At 46.8% G+C, this 18,326-nt stretch overlaps 1 protein-coding gene across 3 annotated transcripts in view; it reads right to left on the reverse strand.

Moving 5' to 3' along the window:
- The window catches only part of LOC119961764 (BTB/POZ domain-containing protein KCTD18-like), a 60,661-nt gene extending 42,598 nt beyond the window's left edge, over nt 1-18,063 (reverse strand). The window contains exons 1-2 of one of the 3 annotated variants that reach the window (XM_038789043.1): nt 17,804-18,063; nt 15,636-15,827 (exon numbers count right to left, since the gene is read on the reverse strand). In XM_038789043.1, the coding sequence (XP_038644971.1) occupies nt 15,636-15,792 (157 nt within the window). In that variant the 5' untranslated portion in view covers nt 15,793-15,827; nt 17,804-18,063. Of the gene's footprint in view, nt 1-15,635; nt 15,828-17,712 lie in introns of all 3 variants that reach the window. The other 2 variants (XM_038789041.1, XM_038789044.1) reach the window with 2 other exon arrangements.
- Nucleotides 18,064-18,326: the final 263 nt, after the last annotated feature.

Consider the following 18,326-nt stretch of genomic DNA (forward strand, 5'->3'; position numbering starts at 1 on the left):
GAAGCAGGGGCGATAGTGACATTTAAGGGGCATCTTGACAAATACATGAATAGGATGGGAATAGAGGGATACGGACCCAGGAAGTGTAGAAGATTTAAGTTTAGACGGGCAGCATGGTCGGCACAGGCTGGGAGGGCCGAACGGCCTGTTCCTGTGCTGTACTTTTCTTTGTTCTTTCTTCTATTGTCACAAGTAGGCTTCAAATGAAGTTACTGTGAAAAAACCCTCATCGCCACGTTTCAGCACACGTTCGGGGAGGTGGACGAATGAGAGATGTCTATGGTAAAAGTAACATTTCATAAGGGAGCCTCCCGAAAATATAGAACTCTAAATTGTTCACTTCGACTTTTGGGATCTATATGCGAGAGCTGCCTCAAAAATATTCATTACTCTGGCCAATGTTTAAATTATTTAATGCTTCTCTCCCCAGTCATAGGCAGAAAAGCACCGACAGTCATTTCTCTTCCCACTTTCGTTACTTCTTACATTCCTTAAGGATATAGCCTTCGTTATCTATTTCACATCTACGTGCTGCCCCTCAGCAGCATCAGGTTGATCAGAACCACAACACGTCAGGTTCCATATGTGCACTGACTTCACTCACCTCTGCCACCAACCCATCTCTTTTAACTCCTTCACCTTCTTTAAATCGCCACACTACTCATTTGACTTTGAGTATTGGACGAGCATAAATGTCCTCCCAACTAAATATTGGGGTGACCAAAACACCACCTCTGGTGCCCGCTACAAACTCCATTCCCGAGGCACCAACTTTATCCCGCACCTGGCAACTGTCTACGGGTGAACACCACTATTGGCAAACTTGTATTTGTCACCAAGACGAACATCAAAGTGCATACCCATTTTATCACCAAGGCTGCCTACATCCAACTCCATAAAATCACATAATTCTACAGCCTACCTCAGTGCACATGCTTCTGAAACCCTCATCCATGCCTTTGCCACCTCTAGACTTGACTGTTCCAATGCATTACTGGTCAGCCTCCCATCTGTCACCCTCCATAAACTTGTGCTCATCCAGAACTTGTGCTCATCCAGAACTCTGTTGCCTGTATTAGATATCGCACTGTGCCTGCGGTGGTTGACTTGCACTGGATCCCAGTCAAGCAACATCCCGATTTTAAATTTGTTTTCAAATCTCTGCATGATCTCGACCCTCCATAATGCTATAACTGGTCTATGATTCTTTAACTCTTTATCTCAGTTTCCTTCAACAGTCCTATAACCCTCTATTAAGTGCATTCTTCTAATTCTGGCCACTCAGACATTCCAGATTGCTAAAGGTAGCAGATTTGACCATAATATTTGTTGGGATACCAGACAAGAACAACAAACAATTTTTTTAAATTTGCAAACCTGTGAGGAAAGGATACTTCACCCAGGAGTGAAGACTCCGACCAATAGTCAAAACACAGAATTAACCACATCAACATTCACAAAATTAGCTTTACAATGATCAATTAAATAGTTCTTAACCAAAAGAAAAAACTTGATCTCACTATCTACACCTGCTACTAACTCCAATTAAACAACCCAATATAATTCAAATGCCACTGATAAATAAAGTTAACAAACAGATTACTTGCTTAGCTGTGCAGAGACTTTGGAGATAGTTCCTTTCAAGAGCAGATTTAAAACACTTCTCAACCTTACGGTATTTGGCAAAACTACTGTTCAACTTAAAATCCTTCTATCTTGTCTGACTCAAAATCTGCAAAACTACATGCAGACCTGGCTCCGTCCATTAATTACATCATCTCTATTCCACTATTTGCCACAACCTGCTTAACTAGGATTAAATACAACTCTCCATAAATCATCTACCCTCCAGGGAATCTCCAGCAATCAAAGCACAATAGATAGAATTGTTTTCTGGCACATTTATGCCATTTCTCATCTCTATCGCTTGCATTTTAATCCTGCTCCCAGCAGAATTTCCGGAAAAACTCGGTTCTGTCACCATAACCGATTAGGGGATTGTAGAGGACCTAGTGCTCAACTAGATGAAGAGCAGTCAATGCACGCCGGTTCAGAAAGTGATGTGGCACCAACCAAAGCAGTTGATTTGTGAGTAAGTCCCGTTAAGTAATTTCAATCTATTAAAATAATTCATTGCGTAATACTAAGGCTGGGGCTAAAAAAAAAAGAGTATAGAATAGTACTACACAATTATAATGGAAATGTTTGGTAAGAAACAAGTTTCCCAGCTAACGAAATAAGGCCCCTAGCTAATGTAACTTTTTTTAAGGGAATAACTAGCTTAATTGAGAGGAATGTCATGGCAGGAGATCTCAGACCCGTGATATTCTGCTCCTGCACAACGTGGAAAATGAGGAACACTCCCAGCGTCCCTCGTGACCATGTGTGCAGAAGGTGTGTCCAAATGCAGCTTCTAGCTAACCAGATTTCTGAACTGGATCTGCGATGTACTCACTATGGAGCATCCGCGATGCTGAGTAAGCCAAGGATAGCATGTTTAGTGAGGTGGTCATACTGCAGGTGAGGATTGCACAGGCAGAAATAAAACGGGTGACCATAAGGAACAGTAAAAGACTCAGGAAGGTAGTGCAGGAGTACCCTCGGGCCAACCTCCTTTTCAACAGACATACCGCTTTGGATACTGTTGGGGAGGATGGGATAACCTCTCAGGGGAAAGCAACAGCAGCCAAGTTCACAGCATCGTGGGTGGCGCTGCTGGTCAGAGGGATGGAAGAAAGAAAATGAGTGGCAGGGCTACAGTGAGAGAGGATTCAATAGTTAGGGACACAGACAGACGCTTCTGTGAATCATGTTGCCTCCCTGGTGCCAGGTTCGGGGGTGTCAAAGGGGCTGGTTTAACACACTGGGCTAAACCGCTGGTTTTTAAAGCAGACCAAGGCAGGCCAGCAGCATGGTTCAATTCCCGTACCAGCCTCCCCGAACAGGCGCCGGAATGTGGCGACTAGGGGCTTTTCACAGTAACTTCACTGAAGCCTACTCGTGACAATAAGCGATTTTCATTTCATTTTTTTCAAAGAGTGGCTGCAGAGCATTATGGAGGGAAGGTGAACAGCCAGTGGTGGCAGAATGCATTGGTACCAACGACATAGGTAAACTAAGGGATGAGGACCTATAAGCCGAGTACAGGAAGTTAGGAGATCAATTAAAATGCAGGACCTCAAATGTTATGATCACAGGATTGCTCCCCGTTCCATATGCTCGCGAGAGCAGAAAGAAGAAGATAGGCCAAATTAATACGTGGCTGGAGAGATGGTGTAGCCGAGAGGGATTCAGATTCTTGAGGCACTTGGACTGGTTCTGGGGAAGGTGGTAACTGTACAAACCGGACGGGTTGCACCAAGGCAGAGTTGGGACCAATGTCTTTGCGGGGGCTTTTGCTAGTTCTGTTGGGGAGCATTTAAATGAGTGTGGCTGGGGATGGGATTCCACGAGTAGGATCAGATAGGTCAGATTCAAATCAGGAAAATGGAGGTAGAACATCAACTAGTGATGTAGAAGACATAGTGAAGGACAGAGAATTACAGGAGAAGCAAAGTTTAGAATCTGCCTGGTAAGAGAAATTGATGGGGTTAAACTGTTTATACTTCAATGCAAGCACTATTAAAAACAAGGTAGATGAGTTAAGGGCACAGGTAGAGACATGGCAGGTGGACGTCATTGCTATAACGGAAACCTGGCTAAAGGATGGGCAAAATTGGTAGCTCAATATCCCTGGTTACAAAATATTCAGAGTGGGAGATAAAAAAGGAGGTGGAGTAGCACTAATTGTTAAAGAATTAAGTTCAGTTGCAAGAAGGGATGAGATTATAAACGGCTCAACATACAAGGCTTGATGGGTTGAGCTTAGAAATAAACACGGGGAAGTCACATTACTGGGAATATACTACAGACCCCTGAATAGTGAAAGGGAGACAGAAGAGCAAATATGTAGGCATATCTCTGCATGTAAGAACAAGAGGGCAATAATAGTCGGAGACTTTAATTATCCCAATAGCAACTGGGATTAGAACAATATAAGGGGCACTGAGGGAGAAAAATTCATGCAGTGTGTCCAGGACTTTTTTTTCAACCAATCAGTGGCAAATCCAATGAGAGAAGATGCAATTCTAGACCTAGTCTTGGGGAACGATAAAGGGCAAGTGGGTGAAGTGACAGTTGCCGACCATATCCGGGATAGTGGTCACAATTCGGTTAGATTTAGTATTAGCATGGAAAAGGACAGAGATAAAGCAGGAGTAAATGTTTTGAACTGGGGAAAGGCCAATTTTGCAGGAATGAGAAGGGACTTGGCTGAGGCGGGCTGGACAGCACTGCTAGAGGATATTCAGTGGAAAACCAGTGGAAAGCATCAAAAACGAGATCCTAAATACACAAAGTAGACATGTCCCCCCAAAAATAAGAATGGTAGTGCCAAATCTGGACACCCCCGCCCCCCCCCCCCCCCGGTTGTCCAGAAGAATGCAGGAGATCAAACTGAAAAATACAGTGTACAATAGGCAAAAAGAACTAAGCACTACAGATAACCTAGACAAGTACAGGAAGTGCAGGGATGAGGTTAAAAAGGAAATAAGGAAATCAAAGAGGGGGCATGAAAAAAAATTAGCAAGCAAAGTTAAAGAAAATCCAAAGATGTTTTACCAAATATTAATGGCAAACAGTTAGTTAAAAAAAATGTGGGACCTATTAGAGATGAAGGAGGGAACTTGTGTGTAGATGCAGAGGCTGTGGGAAGGTTTTAAAATTAATTTTCTGATTAGTAAGTTTGTGGACGACACAAAGGTAGGTGGAATTGTGGATAGCGATGAGGACTGTCAGAGGATACAGCAGGATTTAAATAGTTTGGAGACTTGGGCGGAGAGGTGGCTCTCTGAAATTTCTTGCGGTCCTAGTCTGAGCAGTTGCCATACCAGCCCGATAGGAGAGGTGGCAGGTGGAGTTGACTATAAAAATTGGCAAGTCATCTTGCAGCTGTATAGAACCTTAGTTAGGCCACACGTGGAATATAGTGTTCAATTCTGGTTGCCACACTACCAGAAGGCTGCGGAGGCTTTGGAGAGGGTGCAGAAGAGATTTGCCAGGATGTTGCCTAGTATGGGAGGCATTAGCTACGAGGAGAGGTTGAATAAACTCGGTTTGTTCTCACTGGAACGTCAGGGGTTGAGGGGCAACTTGATAGAGATCTACAAAATTATGAGGGGCATAGACAGAGTGGATAGTCAAAGGCTTTTTCCCAGGGTAGAGGGGTCAATTACTAAGGGACATAGGTTTAAGGTGCGAGGGGCAAGGTTGAGAGGAGATGTACGAGGTACGTTTTTTTACACAGAGGGTAGTGGGTGCCTGGAACCCGCTGTCGGAGGGTGTTGTGGAAGGGGCAATAGTGGCATTAAAGGGCATCTTGACAAATACATGAATAGGATGGGAATAGAGGGATACGGACCCCGGAAATGTAGAAGATTTTAGTTTAGATGGGCAGCATGGTTGGCGAAGGCTTGGAGGACCGATGGGCCTGTTCCTGTGCTGTATTTTTCTTTGTTCTTTGAATATTTTGTCTCCATGTTTACAAAGGAAAGGGTTGATGCAGATGTAGTAATCCAGGAGGAACACTGTGAGATATTGGACAGGATAATCATAAAGGAAAAGGAAGTACTCAAAGGACAGGAATCCTTGAAAGTTGATGAGTCACTACAGCCAGATGGATTGTTTCCAAGGCTGTTGAAGGAGGTCAGGAAGGACATAGCAGATGCTCCGAGGATGATTTTCCATTCCTCACTAGAAAGGGAAGGTACCGGAGAACTGGAGAAATGCAAACATGGTTGCATTCTTTAAAAAGGGATCAAAGGAAATGCCAAACAATTATAGGTCAGGTAGTCTTACAACGGTGGTGGACAAATTAGTAGAATCAATCCTGAGAGATAGAATTAACTGTCACGTAGAAAGGCATGGACTACTCAAGGATGGACAACATGGATTTGTTAAAGGATGATCTTGCCTTACAAATTTGACCAATTCTTTGAGGAAGTTACAAGAGGGTTGATGAAGGTAGTGCAGTGGATGTTGTGTGAATAGATTTTTCAGCAAGGCATTTGACAAGGTTCCACATGGCAGATTGGTCAAAGAAGTAAAAGCCCATGGGATACAGGAAAATGTGAGAAACTGGGTAAAAAGTTGTCTTTATAACAGGAAACAAAGGGTAAAGGTTGATGGATGCCTTTGCGAATGGAAAGTTGTTTCACAGGGCACGGTGTTGGGACCCTTACTGTTTGCGGTATATATTAACGATTTAGACATGAATGTGGGGGGTAAAATTGGGAAATTTATAGACAGCAAGATTGGCTGAGTAGTGGATAGGGTAGAGAATAGCCACAATCTCCAAAACGATATAAATGGGTTGGTGGAGTAGACGGTAAAGTGGCAAATGGATTTTAACACAGAGAAGTGTAAGGTCATGCATTTATGAGATCAAACAGTTATATGGAGTACCCAATAAATGGGAATAATCTGAGGGGGTAGATGAAGTGAGAGATTATGGTGTGTAAGTACATAGGTTGCTAAAGGCAACAGTTCAAGTAGACAAGGTTGTAAAGAAGGCATCTGAAATGCTCTCCTTAATTGGCAGAGGTACAGAATATATGTAATCTCGGGATTATTCCCTGTGCCACGTGCCAGTGAGACTAGAAATAGGAAGATAGAGCAGCTAACCACGTGGCTAAACAGCTGGTGTAGGAGGGAGAGTTTCCGTTATCTGGACCACTGGGAGCTCTTCCGGGGCAGGTATGACCTGGATAAGAAGGATGGGTTGCATCTAAATTGGAATAAATATCCTGGCCGTGAGGTTTGCTAGTGTCACACGGGAGAGTTTAAACTAGTATGGCAGGGGGGTGGGCACCGGAGCAATAGATCAGAAGGTGAAAGCATTGAGGGAGAACTAGGGAATAGGGCTAGTATGGCTCTGAGGCAGAGCAGACAGGGGGATGTTGCTGAACACAGCGGGTCTGGTGGCCTGAAGTGCATATGTTTTAATGCAAGACGTATTACGGGTAAGGCAGATGAACTTAGAGCTTGGATTAGTACTTGGAACTATGATGTTATTGCCATTGCAGAGACCTGGTTCAGGGAAGGACAGGATTGCAGCTAAACGTTCCAGGATTTAGATGTTTCAGACGGGATAGAGGGAGATGTAAAAGGGGTGGCGGAGTTGCGCTACTGGTTAGGGAGAATATCACAGCTGTACTACAGGAGGACACCTCAGAGGGCAGTGAGGCTATATGGGTAGAGATCAGGAATAAGAAGAGTGCAGTCACAATGTTGGGATTTACTACAGGCCTCCCAACAGCCAGTGGGAGATAGAGGAGCAGATAGGTAGACAGATTTTGGAAAAGAGTAAAAACAACAGGGTTGTTGTGATGGGAGACTTCAACTTCCCCAATATTGACTGGGACTCACTTAGTGCTAGGGGCTTAGACAGGGCAGAGTTTGTAGAGAACATCCAGGAGGGCTTCTTAAAATAATATGTAGACAGTCCAGCTAGGGAAGGGGCTGTACTGGACCTGGTACAGTAGTCCCCCGTTATACCGCGCTCCGCAATACCGCGGTTCGCGATATACCGCGGGGGGGCTTATGGACCCCAACTGTCAGTTGTGTCAATTTCAGCGGCCGGCTCACTTTGATCCGGAGAGGGAAGCTGCTCTCACTGAAACATTCAGGCGGCCGCTGAAATTGACACTGCCCGCTGCTCTCTCCCTCCAATCCAACTTTTAAGTTTTTATGTTTCTGATTAGAGGGAGAGAGCAGCCGGCAGTGTCAATTTCAGCGGCCGGCTGATTGTTTCAGTGAGAGAGCAGCTTCCCTCTCCTGATCAAAGTGAGCCGGCCGCTGAAATTGACACTGCCGGCTGCTCATCCCTCCAATCAGAAACATTAAAACTTAAAAGTTGGATTGGAGGGAGAGAGCAGCCGGCAGTGTCAATTTCAGCGGCCGGCTCACTTTGATCCAGAGAGGGAAGCTGCTCTCTCATTGAAACAATCAGCTGGCCTCTGAAATTGACACTGCCGAGGGGGGGCGGGTGTTGGGGAGGAGGGGGGGGAGAAGAGGGGGGGGGGGGAGAAGAGGGGGGGGGGGGAGAAGAGGGGGGGGGGGAGAAGAGGGGGGGGGGAGAAGAGGGGGGGGGGAGAAGAGGGGGGGGGGGGAGAAGAGGGGGGGGGGGAGAAGAGGGGGGGGGGAGAAGAGGGGGGGGGGGAGAAGAGGGGGGGGGGAGAAGAGGGGGGGGGGAGAAGAGGGGGGGGGGGAGAAGAGGGGGGGGGGAGAAGAGGGGGGGGGGAGAAGAGGGGGGGGGAGAAGAGGGGGGGGGAGAAGAGGGGGGGGGGAGAAGAGGGGGGGGGAGGGGGGCGGGTGTTTGGGGGGAGAAGGGGGGGAGAAGGGGGGAGAAGGGGGGGAGAAGGGGGGGGAGGGGGCGGGTGTTTGGGGGGAGAAGGGGGGGAGAAGGGGGGGGGAGAAGGGGGGGAGAAGGGGGGGAGAAGGGGGGGAGAAGGGGGGGGAGGGGGCGGGTGTTTGGGGGGAGAAGGGGGGGAGAAGGGGGGGGGAGAAGGGGGGGGAGAAGGGGGGGAGAAGGGGGGGGAGAAGGGGGGGAGAAGGGGGGGGAGGGGGCGGGTGTTTGGGGGAGAAGGGGGGGAGAAGGGGGGGGAGAAGAGGGGGGGCGGGTGTAGGGGGGGGCGGGTGTTGGGGGGGAGAAGGGGGGGGCGGGTGTTGGGGGGGAGAAGGGGGGGGCGGGTGTTGGGGGGGGGGGAGATGAGGAGACAGAGCCCAGTGGGTGTTGGGGGAGAGGAGGAGAGGAGGAGACACAGCCCAGTGGGTGTTGGGGGAGAGGGGGCGAGCCGGAGGGTGTGGGGGGAGAGGGGGCGAGCCGGAGGGTGTTGGGGGGGAGAGGGGGCGAGTCGGAGGGTGTGCGGGGAGAGGGGGCGAGCCGGAGGGTGTTGGGGGGGAGAGGGGGCGAGCCGGAGGGTGTTGGGGGGGAGAGGGGGCGAGTCGGAGGGTGTGCGGGGAGAGGGAGCGAGCCAGAGGGTGTTGGGGGGGAGAGGGGGCGAGCCGGAGGGGGTGGGGGGAGAGGGGTCTAGTTGGAGGATGTGGGGGGAGAGGGGGCAAGCCGGAGGAAAAAAAATGAAATTGACTCTGCCGGCTGCTCTCTCCCTCCAATCAGAAACATTAAAACTTAAAAGTTGGATTGGAGGGAGAGAGCAGCGGGCAGTGTCAATTTCAGCGGCCGGCTGATTTCAGTGAGAGCAGCTTCCCTCTCCGGATCAAAGTGAGCCGGCCGCTGAAATTTTAATTGGATCCACGATGGGGGTTTTAAATTTATTTAAAAATCTATGCTAGCGCTTCCCATTGTGAGTCTATGGGGGTCTGACCTCTCCCCCCGCCCCCCCGTAGACTCTCAATGGGAAGCGTTAGCATAGATTTTAAAATAAATTTAAAACCCCCATCATGGATATCCGCGGCTCGGTTACAACGCGGGTTGGGGTCTTGGACCCCAACACCCGCGTTATAAAGGGGGACTACTGTATTGGGGAATGAGCCCAGCCAGGTGGTAGAAGTTTCAGTAGGAGAGCATTTCGGGAACAGTGACCACAATTCAGTAAGTTTTAAAGTGCTGGTGGACAAGGATAAGAGTGGTCCGAGGGTGAATGTGCTAAATTGGGGGAAGGCTAATTATAACAATATTAGGCGGGAACTGAAGAACATAGATTGGGGGCGGATGTCTGAGGGTAAATCAACATCTGACATGTGGGAGGCTTTCAAGTGTCAGTTGAAAGGAATTCAGGACCGGCATGTTCCTGTGAGGAAGAAGGATAAATACGGCAAATTTCAGGAACCTTGGATAATGAGAGATGTTATAGGCGTCGTCAAAAAGAAAAAGGAGGCATTTGTAGGGCTAGAAGGCTGGGAACAGGCAAAGCCTGTGTGGAATTGAAGGAAAGTAGGAAGGAACTTAAGCCAGGAATCAGGAGGGCTAGAAGGGGTCACGAAAAGTAATTGGCAAATAGGGTTAAGGAAAATCCCAAGGCTTTTTACACATACATAAAAAGCAAGAGGGTAGCCAGGGAAAGGGTTGGCCCACTGAGGGATAGGCAAGGGAATCTATGTGTGGAGCCAGAGGAAATGGGTGAGGTACTAAATGAATACTTTGCATCAGTATTCACCAAAGAGAAGGAATTGGTGGATGTTGAGTCTGGAGAAGGGTGTGTAGGTAGTCTAGGTCACATTGAGATCCAAAGAGACGAGGTGTTGGGCGTCTTGAAAAATATTAAGGTAGCTAAGTCGCCAGGGCCTGATGGGATCTACCCCAGAATGCTGAAGGAGGCTAGAGAGGAAATTGCTGAGGTCTTGACAAAAATCTTTGGATCCTCACTGTCTTCAGGTGATGTCCCGGAGAGCTGGAGAATAGCCAAAGTTGTTCCTTTGTTCAAGAAGGGTAGCAAGGATAATCCAGGGAACTACAGGCCGGTGAGCCTCACGTCAGTGGTAGGGAAATTACTAGAGAGAATTCTTCGAGACAGGATCTACTCCCATTTGGAAGCAAATGGGCATATTAATGAGAGGCAGCATGGTTTGTGAAGGGGAGGTCGTGTCTCACTAACTTGAGTTTTTCGAAGAGGTCACAAAGATGATTGATGCAGGTAGAGCAGTGGATGTTGTCTATATGGACTTCAGTAAGGCCTTTGACAAGGTCCCTCATGGTAGACTGGTACAAAAGGTGAAGTCACACGGGATCAGGGGTGAGCTGGCAAGGTGGATACAGAACTGGCTAGGTCACAGAAGGCAGAGAGTAGCAATGGAAAGGTGCTTTTCTAATTGGAGGGCTGTGACTAGTGGTGTTCCACAGGGATCAGTGCTGGGACCTTTGCTGTTCGTAGTATATATAAATGATTTGGAGCAAAATGTAACTGGTCTGATTAGTAAGTTTGCAGACGACACAGAGGTTGGTGGAATTGCGGATAGCGATGAGGACTGTCAGAGGATATAGCAGGATTTTGATCGTTTGGAGACTTGGGCGGAGAGATGGCAGATGGAGTTTAATCCGGACAAATGTGAGGTAATGCAATTTGGAAGGTCTAATGCAGGTAGGGAATATACAGTGAATAGTCGAACCCTAAAGAGTATTGAAAGTCAGAGAGATCTAGGTGTACAGGTCCACAGGTCACGGAAAGGAGCAACACAGGTGGAGAAGGTAGTCAAGAAGGCATACGGCATGCTTGCCTTCATTGGCTGGGGCATTGAGTACAAGGATTGGCAAGTCATGTTGTAGCTGTATAGAACTTTAGTTAGGCCACACTTGGGGTATAGTATTTAATTCTGGTCGTCACACTACCAGAAAGATGTGGAGGCTTTAGAGAGGGTGCAGAAGAGATTGACCAAGATGTTGCCTGGTATGGAGGGCATTAGCTATGAGGAGAGTTGAATAAACTCGGTTTGTTCTCACTGGAATGACGGAGGTTGAGGGGCGACCTGATAAGAGGTCTACAAAATTACGAGGGGCATAGACAGAATGGATAGTCAGAGGCTTTTCCCCAGGGTAGAGGGGTCAATTACTAGGGGGCATAGGTTTAAGGTGCGAGGGGTAAGGTTTAGAGTAGCTGTATGAGGCAAGTTTTTTACACAAAGGGTAGAGGGTGCCAGGAACTCGCTGCCGGAGGAGGTGGTGGAAGTAGGGACGATAGTGCCATTTAAGGGACATCTTGATAAAAACATGAATAGGATGGGAATAGCGGGATACGGACCCAGGAAGTGTAGAAGATTGTAGTTTAGTCGGGCAGCATGGTCGGCACGGGCTTGGAGGGCTGAAGGGCCTGTTCCTGTGCTGTACTTTTCTTTGTTGTTTGTTCTTTGTATAAAAGTAAGGATATAATGTTGGGATTGTATAAAACACTGGTGATACCACAACTGGAGTATTGTGTGCAGTTCTGATCATATTACAAGAAGGATGTAATCCCGGAACTCCTTCCCTAACAGCATAGTAGGTGTACCTACACCTGAAGTACTGCAGCAGTTCAAGAAGGCAACTCACCACCACCTTCTGAAGGGCAACAAGGGATGGGCAATAAATGCTGGCCTCACCAACAACGCTCACATCCGTAAATAAATTTTTTATTGAGTTGCTCCCGAGAGAGTTCAGAGGAGGTTTACAAGAATGTTGCCAAGGCTAGAAAAGTGTAGCTATGAGGAGAGTTTGGATAGGTTGAGGTTATTTTCCGTGAAAAAAAGGCTGATGGGGGGACTTCATTGAGGTGTACAGAATTATGAGGAAAAGAGATGGAGCGTATAGGATAAAATTGTTTCCCTTGGTGGAGAAATCTAGAGCCAATGGGCATAGATTAAAGATAAGTGGCAGGTGTGGAGGGGACATGAGGAAGAACCTTTTTACACTGAGCATAGCGGGTGTCTGGAATTCACTGCCTGAGTTGGTGGTGGAGGCAGAGATCCGAAACGCTTTTAAAAAGTACCCCAGATCTGCACCTTTATGCTGTAAACTAAAGGGCTATGGGCCGGGTGCAGGAAGGTGGGACTAGAAAGGGCACCTGAGTGTCTTTGGGCTGGCATGAACCAGATGGGCCGAATGACCTCTTTCTGTGCTGTAATTTTTCTAATGTTTAAGGGCAAAAGAGTGACTCGGGAGAGGGTAGGGCCTCTTAAGGATAAACAGGGTCATCTATGTGCAGATCAACAAAGGATGGGAGAGGTCCTATTGAATATTTCTCGTCAGTATTTACTGTTGAGAAAGGCACAAATGTTAGGGAAATTGGGGAAATAGAAAGTGATATCTTGAGGAGTGTACATATTACAGAGAAGGAGGTGCTGGAGGTATTAAAGCGTTTCAAGATAGACAAATCCCCGGGACCTGATGAAATGTATCCCAGGACGGCTAGGGAGGAAATTGCCGGCCCCCTAGCTGAGATATTTAAATCATCAACAGCCACAGGAGAGGTGCCTGAAGATTGGAGGGTAGCAAATGTTGTGCCCTTGTTTAAGAAGGGCTGTAGGGATAAGCCCGGGAACTACCGACTGGTGAGTCTTACTTCTGTAGTGCGTAAGTTGTTAGAAGGTATTCAGAGGGACAGGATCTACAGGGATTTAGAAAGGCAAGAACTGATTAGAGAAAGTCAGCTGGCTTTGTAAGGAGAAAGTTATGTCTCACGAATTTGATTGAGTTTTTTGAAGGGGTAACCAAGAAGGTAGATGAGGGTAGTGCGGTCAATATTGTCTCCGTGGACTTTAGCAAGGCCTTTGACAAGGTACCACATGGTAGGTTGTTGCAAAAGGTTAAATCTCGCGGAATCCAGGGCGAGGTGGCTAATTGGATCCAAAATTGGCTTGGTGACCAAAGCCAAAGTGTGGTTGTGGAGGGTTGTTTTTCAAACTGGAGGCCTGTGACCAGCGGTGTGCCTCAGGGATCGGTACTGGGTCCACTGTTATTTGTGATATATATTAATGATTTGGGTGAGCATGTAGGAGGCATGGTTAGTAAGTTTGCAGATGACACCAAGATTGGTGGCATAGTGGATAGTGAAGAAGGTTATATAAGATTGCAACGGGATCTTGACCAATTGGGCCAGAGGGCCGATAAATGGCAGATGGAGTTTAATTTGGATAAATGTGAGGCGATGCATTTTGGTAGATCAAATCAGGGCAGGACCTATTCAGTTAATAGTAGGGTGTTGGGGACAGTTACAGAACAAAGAGATCTAGGAGTACAGGTTCATAGCTCCTTGAAGGTGGAGTCGCAGGTGGACAGGGTGGTGAAGATGGCATTCAGCATGCTAGGTTTTATTGGTCAGAATATTAAATACAAGAGTTGGGACATCTTGTTAAAGTTGTACAAGACTTTGATAAGACTACACATGGAATGCAGTATTCAGTTCTGGTCACCCTATTATCGGAAGGATATTGTTAAACTATAAAGGGTGCAGAAGAGATTTACGAGAATGCTACCAAGACTTGATGGTCTGAGTTATAAGGAGCGGTTGGATAGGCTGGGACATTTTCCCCTGGAGAGTAGGAGGCTTGGGGTGAACTTATAGAGGTTTATAAATAATGTGGACCATCGATAAGGTAGATAGTCGGCATCTTTTCCTAAAGGTAGAGGAGTCTAGAACTAGAGGGCATAGGTTTAAGGTGAGAGGAGAGAGATACGAAAGAGACCAGAGGGGAAATTTCTTCACACAGAGGGTGGTGAGCATCTGGAATGGGCGGCCAGAGGCAGTGGTAGAGGCGGATACAATTTTGTCCTTTAAAAAGCAGTTAGACAGTTACATGGGCAGGGTGGGTATCGAGGGATTATGGGCCAAATGTAGGCAAGTGGGACTAGTTTAGTGATTATAAACTGGGCGGTATGGACCAGCTGGGCCAAAGGGCCTATTTCATGCTGTAAACACCTATGACTCGAAGTTAATCCATTACTACAATTAAAATCAAGATTACAGTAGCAGGTTGCCAAACAGATCAAGATCAACTTTTGCGCACAAACTACAGATTCTGCCCTGAAACCACAAGTTCAATAAAACATTCAAGTTACATTACTAAATTAAAACACCTTCACATGTGAATACCACACAAATTCTCAAGCTTCTGTGAGAAAGTAATCACTGCCACTACATTGCAACTGCTTCTACCAAAATTCTAAGTGAACAGATGCAACTGAAAGGGAAACACTTTTGGATCGCATGTTTGAAATAAGACTCCACTTTCTTACATCAGAAGTCTTGTTCCCATATAAAACTCAGGAAGCTCAAAATGAAACTGAGTTAAACGTCGTTAATGAACTAACAAAAATGTGTTATTCAAGAATAATGGTGAGTGTGTTCAAGGTGCTGTGGACAGTTAATCCTGATCTGGCAATGCTTAGATTTTAAAACCCTCAGCCCAGTTTTTAAATCCCTCCATGGCTCACCCCTTCCTATAAACGTGATCTCCTCCAGTCCCACAGCCCTCTGGGAAATCTGTATTTTTAAAATTCTGGTCTCCTAAGCATCCCTCATTTTGATCACTCCACCCAGGTGGTCCTGCCTTCAGTGGTCAAGGCTCTAAGCTCTCAAAGTTAGTCCCTAAATTTTCACCTCTCTCCTCAAAACATAGATCCTTGACCAATTTTTCAGTCAACTGTCACCTTATTGATTCAGTGTCAAATTCTGTTTGTGAATACTCCTGTGTGCGCCTTGGGACATTTTACTATGTTGTAGGTGCTAAATAAATGCAAGTGTTGTTGCTTCACATAACTGCAGATAAGACATGAGTTGGGCCAAAACTGTCAGTCATAGAAAAGCAGCAAAGTAAACATCCTTTTCCATAATCAAGTTGTCTTTGCTATGTACTTCGTGTGAAAACAGGGCAATATTCTGGCATATTCATTTAACTATTAGTGTAGTTTAATGAAGTGTTCCTACACACCATTTAATATTGCCCATGACTATCTTCATAAAATGAACCAGAGATTCACTGACATTAACACTTCACTAATTTTTCCCAAATAAATTTGTTTTGCTTATAAAAAAGGAAAAACAGCTACTGGAAGCTTATACGTATGCCACATAAATTGGTATGATTGACAACGGCATAATTTTCATTACCTGATTCGTCTAGTTTCAAAGGAAATCGTCCACTAAACATTGCGCTAAGCATCGAGTCTTTAAAACGGCAAAGAGAATTGCGCCTGGCTGTATACAAACAACCTCCCACATTCAATCTGAGAATCTCAGAAATAGCTTCCCTCTCACAAGGCTCCATGGCGCACAATATCCAATCACTTCATCGCTGAAATTCTAAATGCAGAAAGCAAACAAAAATTAACAGTTTGTTGTTGCAAAAATTCTAAGTGCATTGCTGAAAAAAATTAACAGTTTGTTGTTAGTACAGTAGTCCCCCTTTATAACGCGGGTGTTGGGGTCCAAGACAGCCACCCGCGTTGTATCCGAGCCGCGGATATCCATGATGGGGGTTTTAAATGTATTTAAAAATCTATGCTAGCGCTTCCCATTGAGAGTCTACGGGGGGCGGGGGGAGAGGTCAGACCCCCGTAGACTCACAATGGGAAGCGCTAGCATAGATTTTTAAATAAATTTAAAACCCCCATCGTGGATCCAATTAAAACAGTGTCAATTTCAGCGGCCGGCTTACTTTGACCCGGAGAGGGAAGCTGCTCTCACTAAAGCAATCAGCCGACCGCTGAAATTGACACTGCCCACTGCTCTCTCTCTCCAATCCAACTTTTAAGTTTTAATGTTTCTGATTGGAGGGAGAGAGCAGCGGGCAGTGTCAATTTCAGGGGACGGCTCACTTTGATCCAGAGAGGGAAGCTGCTCTCTCACTGAAGCAATCAGCCGGCCGCTGAAATTGACACTGCCCGCTGCTCTCTCCCTCCAATCAGAAACATTAAAACTTAAAAGTTGGATTGGAGAGAGAGAGCAGCGGGCAGTGTCAATTTCAGCGGCCGGCTGATTGCTTCAGTGAGAGCAGCTTCCCTCTCCGGATCAAAGTGAGCCGGCCGCTGAAATTGACACAACTGCCAGTTGGGGTCCATAAGCCCCCCCGAGGTATATCGCGAACCGCGGTATTGCAGAGCGGGGTATAACGGGGGACTACTGTAGCACAGTAGCATAGTGGTTAGCACGGTCACTTCACAGCTCCAGGGTCCCAGGTTCGATTCCCGGCTTGAGTCACTGTCTGTGCAGAGTCTGCATGTTCTCCACGTGTGTGGGTGCGTTTCCACCGGGTGCTCCGATTTCCTCCCACAGTCCAAAGATGTGCAGGTTAGGTGGATTGGCCATGTTAAATTGCTCTTAGTGTCCAGAAAGGTTAAGTGGGGGTTACTGGCCCACCAGGGGCTAGTTTAACAGAGGGCTAAAGAGCTGGCTTTTAAAGCAGACCAAGGCAGGCCAGCAGCACGGTTCAATTCCCGTACCAGCCTCCCCGAACAGGGAATGTGGCGACGAGGGGCTTATCACAATAACTTCATTTGAAATTTACTTGTGACAATAAGCGATTTCATTTTCACTGGTTTACAGGGATAGGATAGATATGTGGGCTTGAGTAGGATGCCCTTTATAAGGGCCAGTGCAGACTCATGGGCCGAATGGCCTCCTTCTGCTCTATAAATTCTATGATTCAATGAAGATAACTCAAATGTTACTTGGCATTTAAGACTGTTGCCCAAAGCATTACTCACTACCCAGAAAATAAGTCTGGTGATTACAAAACAGTAACTGGTTTAAAGTTGGTAATATCCAAAAGCATTATTTTGATTGTGCACTTGTGAAGTACTTTGGATTTTTTTATGATAGAGGTCTTCTACAAGAGCTCTATGTATTGTACAATTAATGTACTAAACAAATGCTGCTCAGCCTGATCATACAGAAATCTACGAAAGGCAACACAAAACCGATATTAGCTTTGATGGCATGTTGCAATTATTGCAAATTATTTACAGGGTCCAATGAGCTTTTGGCCTTGAGGTTAGCATCCTCATTTGTCCTGCCCTAATGGGCCATGAACGAGACTTAACCATAAGCAGAGTTGCCATTCTGCAGACAGTAGTTTTTTTTAAACTGATCCACTTTAACTTCATGTTGATCGGGACCTATCAAATCCCGAGTATTTTCAATAAACTTCAGATTATTTCCATTCACTCCGGGAGGGTGAATTCCTCACAGTCAATCTCTTTACTTCATTCCCGTTGATCTACAGCACAGACTTGAAAGCGAACCACTGGCCTCCATCTCTCCCGCTATGCTTCACTTACCTTCCTCCCAGATAGGCGCACAATGATGACACGCCAACAGTCCAGCGCAACCGCGACGCCCTGGATTCTCTGACAGCTTCCTCTCTCCAACCTGGACCTCTGTCCGCTTTACCCCCTGGCGGCCGGAGTACAGCAGACTGCCTCGCTGCCAGATCCTGAGGCGGCGGAATGGGATGATCTCCGTCTGCTTTGCTCTCGGCGGCCCGGGCACAGCACACTGCCTCGCCGTCGCGGGTTCCGGTGTGGGGGAAGGGGAATGGATCGCGGGGGATGACCTCCGTCCACTTTGCCCTCTGGTGGTCGGAGTACAGCTGACTGCCTCGCTGTGTGGGATGACCGCCGTCTGCTTTGCCCCTGGCGGCCGGAGTAGCAAACCTTTCTGCATCTTGCTGTGTTTCAATATGCTCCACAAGACAACAGTACTGTATCACCATGGCCAATTTGAGCATGATCAGTGATCTTGACTCTCAGAAGTTAAATTCTACTTTAATACATCTTGGGGGGGGGGGGGGGGGAGGCAGTG

The sequence above is a fragment of the Scyliorhinus canicula genome, chromosome 2, assembly GCF_902713615.1.
Source record: "Scyliorhinus canicula chromosome 2, sScyCan1.1, whole genome shotgun sequence".
NCBI lineage: Eukaryota > Metazoa > Chordata > Chondrichthyes > Carcharhiniformes > Scyliorhinidae > Scyliorhinus > Scyliorhinus canicula.